Below are 6,710 nucleotides of genomic sequence, written 5' to 3'. Positions count from 1 at the left end.
GACATTCCCTTTTCTGTAGGCCCACACAGGTCGATGAACACAGTGCGCGGTGTCGTCTCGGAAGATGACGTTCTCGAACTTACCGAAAGTGAATTATTAGAAGGATGGCAAGAGCAGAACGTCGTCAAGGTACAAAGGATAAAAATAAGGCGAGATGACAAAGAAATACCAACTAGGCACATAATGATCACTTTTGGAAACTAGCAACTTACCAGATTCAATAGAAACAGGATACTGCAAACTGCAGGTAAGGCCATACATTGCTAACCCACGCCGATATTTCAAGTGTCAGCGGTTCGGGCACGGTTCGCAAAGTTGCCGAGGGCGCACTACTTGTGCAAAATGTGCATCAAACGAGCACTCGTCCGACACTTGCACTTCCGCCACACGTTGCGCTAACTGTGAAGGGGATCACCCCGCATACTTTCGTTCTTGCCTATCATGGAAAAAAGAAAAACAAATAATCGAAATCAAAGTAAAAATGAACCTTTCCTTTCAAGAGGCGCGCAAACGCTTTTCCATCAATCAATGTAGTCCATCCTACACCGATGTGGCGCGCCGGGGGGCAGCGCTACATCCTTCGGCGGCCGCCCAAGTCACACGGAGTGTGACGGCGGTCCCGCCATCAGCCCCCCCGGCTAGAACAGCCAGCGCTGTACCGGCCCCTGCAAAGGAGGACCAGCAGACCCTCGGGCCTGTTGGACCCACGGCCACTGCCCAAGCAGATCGACCCAACATTCCCGCGAAAGTGCCCGCCACGCGGGCAGTATCCACCGCCTCAGAGGAGGTGATGGATACGAGCACAAATCCGGCGTCCCAGACGCCTAAGGAACGGCGCAGCTCCCTCGAGCGCGCCGGGAAGAGAGAGCTCGCATCAAGGGGCCTGGAAAGGCCTCGTGAGCTAAGCTATATTTCTTAGACACAGCACACCCCGCAGGGGCGTCTGCGTCTGCAGGCGTTTGGTGTGTTGCGACACCACGGACCTGAGCACACGAGGGTCGGACCCTCCCGCGTGTAACCGTGCGCGGGTTAGCTGTGTCCGGGGAAAGGGGGATCCTGGAGGTTGAGCCGATGCTGGGTGTTCGGACCTTTAAGGCCCCCCGGCGGAGGCAACACACCTCTTTGGCCTCTGCTTCACGTAGACGGCACCCCCGGACTGACCCCCCCGGCGGAAATCGGTAGTTGCCTTTTCCTGTCTCTCTCTCCCTCTAATCTTCGTCTTTCTCTTACATTTCATCTTTCCTGTCTTCTTCTCTCTTCCATTTACTTCCTTTCTCCACGGCGGCAAGGGTTAACCTTGTGTGGATATCCTACCTTGGGTACACCATATTTGGTTATAGTGACGGCGTACGGCTGGCGTCGTGCAGGCTTGGACACAAGCCCTGCCGCGTCCACTCGTTGGGCTCCGTGGTGGGCGGTCGGCGCTGTTGCCGAACACACACACTTTCCTATGGCAGCTCAAATCTCTGTTGTCCATGATCGGCGTCTCAAAAGATGTCGCACCGAAGTACCATTTCAATTCTCCTTTCGAAGCAACGCTCCATCTTTCCCCAAATACTATGTAGTCCACAGTGAAAGTAACACGCCTATTAGAAAGCTTTCTCCATTCCTGATCGCCAAATGCGTGAAAGATAAAATCGGACAGACATACAAAGCCTCCAAAATGTCTAGCGGGGACCTCCTCCTAGAATTGAATAGTAAAGATCAAGCAGATAAGCTGTCTGAACTTACCAGTATTGGCGAGGCGACAGTGACTGTTTCAGCCCACAGAACACTCAACACAAGCAGGGGAGTAATATCTGAAGAAGATTTTATTGGATTAAGCGACGAGGAACTGCTGGAAGGTTTCCAGGAACAAAATGTTACCAAAGTACAGAGAATAGTAATCCGCAGAAACGATCAAGAATTCCCCACCAAACATGTTATACTCACCTTCGGAACAAGCGTAATGCCTACTTCACTCGATGCAGGTTATGTCAAAGTCAATGTGAGACCGTATATCCCGAATTCTAGACGATGTTTCAAGTGCCAAAGATTTGGACATGCTTCACATGCATGCCGAGGACAAACAACTTGTGCTAAATGCAGCTCCAACGACCACCAATCAGAGAATTGCACTTCTTCGCCACATTGTGTTAACTGCAAGGGAGATCACCCAGCTTATTCGCGGTCCTGCCCTTGCTGGAAAAAAGAAAAAGAAGTCATTGCACTAACTGTTAAAGAAAAAATCTCGTTCTTCGAAGCCAGGAAAAGACTGTCGTACCTTCCCCGAAGAAGTTATGCCGAAGTGACGCAGGCGGGGGCAGCGTCACAGAGGCCTCCGGAGTCCTCCGAGCCCACGCGCAGTGGTGCCGCAGTGACTCCTCCCGCCCCCGTGGTGGAAGCAGTCAGTACTGCTCCACCCTCTTCGACGGCCCTGCAGACACCAGCCCCGCAGGGCCCTAAAATCAAACGAACCCCAAGGCCCGAGGCACGTGTCTCGGCGCCTAAGGCCCGGATTCTGAAACGCTCCTTTCCTAACCAAGGATGCCTCACACGCTGTGAGGCGACCTGGCGTCAATTCTGGAACGTACCTTACTAAGGGGCACTAAGTTAGGGCCTCCTTGGTGCTTCCCCGCGCTTAGGGAGCCGGCATGCTACCTTCATGCGTCCTAACCGCGCTCCTCTACCTGAACGTATGCTTCTCCGCATGACTTTGCACGCGGTACGCTCGGCTAGGGTAGGTGCCGTGCGCAGCCAAGGCCGCGGTAGCCAGCCGCCGTGTACTGACGCCCAGTTTGGTTACGCGGACCGCGTTTTGTGCCATATCTTTTTTGCACTGTGATCTTGTGGAAAGCGAGCGGCGAGAATGACGGCCTTGCAAGACGATAGCTTCGAAAGCTATGCACAGTTTCTTCGACGAGCAAATGAACTCCGTTACGGGACTGTGTACAAGCCTCCACCTTTGACTCTAGCCCGGCGCCTGACTGACAGGCAGAATCCACTGGAATACTACGACGAAGGGGACTTTCTAGCCCGGTATCGTTTTTCCAAGCGAGCTGTTACAGCCATACTGGCAGAGCTGCAACTGCATTGTAACACTGACAACAGAGGAGCGCCGCTACCTGCTCTCTTGAAGGTCCTCATTGCACTGCGTGTTTACGGAACGGGTTCCATGCAAACTGTTGTAGGAGACCTTGTGTGTGTATCCCAACCCTCTGTGTGCCGGTGTATTTGGGAGGTGACACAGCTGATATGCCGACGTCTGTATCCCAAGTACGTTCGGCTGCCAAACGCCAGTGAAGCGAGGTTAGTCATGACAAGGTTCTATTCAATCGGAGGATTCCCTGGTGTTACTGGGTGCATCGATTGTACTCATATACCCATTAAAAGTCCCGGTGGAGACGACGCAGAAGTCTTCCGAAACAGGAAAGGAGTATTCTCCATAAATGTGCAGGTGAGTGGCCAGTTTTCCCCGAAACCTGCTAGAAATGACTGCAGCGCAATTCGCGTTTCTCTTCACTTCCGTACATGAATCATGCAGGTGCTGTGTCCATTGTACACAAAAGTACGCACGCACACAGAGAGAAAAAAAGAGGTAAGACGAAAGGTTGTAAGGTGAAATGACAGTTAACGTGTCGCATTACGTATGTATATCTGTTGAGCGCAGTTGACATGTGGCATTAGAAATTTATATATGTCGACCACATATTTATCTAGAGGGCGTGCACATTCGTGACCATAGCTGTGTAACCCTGCGTGAAAAAGATTTCTTCACCCTACCAGGCAGCGGCAAATGCCATAAATGCAAAGGAAGCCCAGTCATTTTGAGCGGTGTAGGCGAGTGTGTGGACAACTGTACATGGCATCTGTGTGCATGCAATACGTCAACGCATGTGCCACTGTGTGAAATCATTGTTTTGCTTTTACAGGTGGTCTCAGGGCCCGAGCTTCAGTTTTTCGACGTCGTGGCAAGCTGGCCTGGCTCTGTCCACGATAGTCGAATTTTTACTAACAGCAGAGTAAGTGTCATGTATGAGCAGAAGGCAGTAACTGGCATCCTCCTTGGCGATCAAAGTTACGCATGTTCGCCCTATTTGATGACCCCACTGAGGAACCCTCAAACAACTGCAGAGAAAAGGTTAGGAAGAAAGAATTTTGTTCAAGCAATGTGAAATAAGCACGAAGTCATTATTTTGCTGTTCTCCTGGCAGGTACAACAGGAGTCACATTAGAACGAGGAATTCCATTGAGCGAGCTTTTGGACTCTGGAAGAGACGTTTTGCATGCCTCAGGACAAAGCTGGAAACGCTGACAGAGCGGACGGTTGCAATTATCACCGCATGTGCAGCACTGCATAACATTGCTTGCACTTTGCGGGAACCCAACCCTAATGTTGACGAGCCGGAGCCTGAAGGTGAAGGTGTGGCATTGTGTGAACCTGACTCACCTCTGGGTACCCAACATCGAAGGCACCTTATCCAGCGTTGCTTCACAAGTGCCCAAAGTGAAGATGACAGCGATATGGACACGGTGTAGAGGTAAAACTGCGATCTGTGCTGCGTAATTAAAAGTGGAGAAGTGTTCGCATATCAGACAGTGGCGATTCTTCAGGATAAATGAAATTGACTTTATTCATTTATATGGCTTGTGGCTAGGTTTATTATTGCTGCCGCCTCGGAAAAAAAAAATGCCTTTAGTCTTGTGGAACGAGGTCACATTCAGCAATGCCTCCTGGCCTGAGGAGTTCGAGCTGCTTTTTTAGAATTGCTTGTTTGAAGTTTTGTACCTTCTCTTTAGCTTTTAGAACACGCACCTTCATTCTGTGCAGCGCACTCCGTTTGCGCCGTTCATCGGCATATTGCTGCATCTTCAAAGCATGTTCGCCTGATATCATTTTCATCCTGGCCTCGTGTTCAATACGTCTTTGATTTCTCTCGTCGTCTACAGCACGAAGGCGAGCCTCCAGCTCCGTCGATAATGCTGTGTCGACAGCAGCAAGACGACCACTTTGGCGACGGCGAACAACTGGCTCAGCTCCTGAGCCTTGGTCCATGAAAGCATCTTCTCTGTTTTGGCTGCCCGATGGCCTTGAGGTTGCTGTTTCTGCAGGCAGCCCACCACTGCTGAGAGGAGGTGCTGGCGAGCACTGCTGTGATGTAGCCTCGGCAAACCCACCTGCCTGGCTAAGGTTACTATTCATCCCGAACTCTGCAAGTAACAGTGTTCATAAAAGTTTCACAGTGCTTTAAAAAGAACAAATAAACGGTTCACCACAAAACAAACTTGTTCATGCCACTTTACTCTGTCCAGAAGAAAGAATGGCAGCAATTATTGCAGCGCACTACACTCTACCGCCTTTATTTACTACGTCACACTGTACATAATGCATGATGTACACTCTGTACATGCTCTACAGCGAGTTGCTCGAACACAAGATCGCGCTGCTGCGTTGCAGTGGTAGCTTGAATGCGTGCATTCACAACAGGCATACGGGTTTCACCTAACCATGCAGAGGAACTAGTTCCGCATAAAAAGTGGAATCGGTTGTCTGTGCTCCCGGAAGCGCAGCAATGCAACATTGGGATAATTTGGGAAAGTAGCAAAATATCGGAGTAATGTGCAAAGGAATAGGCTATTTTTCATATTATCAGGTCAGGCGCTCATTACGCAAAGCCTGCTCCTTGAGCGGAAAATGTGCGTCACAATTTTGCACCAACAGGTAATTACACTGACATTCATTAATTCCTTACAGTACATACGACATGCGGTCCAACCGCAAATTTTGCCGCGCTATATGATGGAAACGTCGGGCAGCGAGGCCAGCAAGTGTTTGGGCTTTTATCGTAATGAAATGGCCCGTGAGCAGCACTCGAGCAATTACTGCACATATTGAGCGGTGAGGCGTGCCAAGGTGGCCGCAAAACTACAAAAAAAAAACAGTTGTAGTCGTAGAAACTATACTTACCATCGTCGCTGTCGTGGTACCGTGAATCGGTCTCATGCATCATGCTGTCAATAATGTCTGTAACGGCTTCACTGGCTGGCGTCTGCGACTGCCTGTCGCTGTCAAATGGGTTCGGCACTCGCACCGCCACGTGCGGCACGAGCGCCTCGACTCGGGTGAGCCTGTCGTCTAGCGGCTCAGGCGGTGGTCCGCCACCTGAAATACGTTACGCTCTCTTTTTGCAAGTTTTCAGGTGGAAAATATTTGCAACGTTTAGGGGAAACAAAGACGAAAACGTACCTGTGGCCATGACGTCTCTGATCTGCTGCGCCTTTGCTTTTTACAGTTTTTGTTTCAGGTTATCGCACAGTTTTTTTAGTTGTTTTACTTCGCGTCGACGCACGTGCGGCATGCTGTTATATTCTGTGCACAGCCGCTCCCACGCTTTCGCCTTCGCGTTCAGCGACACAGCATCTGTTTTCTTGCTTTCAATCACATTGCTGTACCTTTGCAGAAGTTCCGTGAACAAGTCCTTTTCTTCTTCCGTAAAATATGCTTTGCCCGGCATGGCAAATACACATACACACACACACACACGAAAGAAAGCGCACGCAAAGAAAGGAAAAAAGCGACGCCTGACCAAACGAACTCAGATGCTGCCATAGTTGCTAGACTGAGATTGCTTTCTTGCCACGCGCATCCTTTTCGAACCATTTTTACGTTATTAACCAAAGAAATGTAATTTATGCCCCAGTATAAAAGTAGAAATGCAATTTTAACAGTC

At 50.1% G+C, this 6,710-nt stretch overlaps 1 protein-coding gene across 1 annotated transcript; it reads right to left on the bottom strand.

Moving 5' to 3' along the window:
* Positions 1–4,514: 4,514 nt before the first annotated feature.
* LOC142576482 (uncharacterized) lies at positions 4,515–6,280 on the bottom strand. The gene is made up of 3 exons (XM_075686626.1): positions 6,227–6,280; positions 5,948–6,142; positions 4,515–5,190 (listed from the first exon to the last, which is right to left on the bottom strand). The coding sequence occupies exons 1-3, from the start codon at positions 6,234–6,236 to the stop codon at positions 4,676–4,678; spliced, it is 720 nt and encodes a 239-aa protein (XP_075542741.1). The 5' UTR covers positions 6,237–6,280; the 3' UTR covers positions 4,515–4,675.
* Positions 6,281–6,710: the final 430 nt, after the last annotated feature.

Source organism: Dermacentor variabilis, chromosome 3, assembly GCF_050947875.1.
Source record: "Dermacentor variabilis isolate Ectoservices chromosome 3, ASM5094787v1, whole genome shotgun sequence".
In the NCBI taxonomy this organism is placed as follows: Eukaryota; Metazoa; Arthropoda; class Arachnida; order Ixodida; family Ixodidae; genus Dermacentor; species Dermacentor variabilis.
This window is presented reverse-complemented; position numbering and strand designations above follow the sequence as displayed.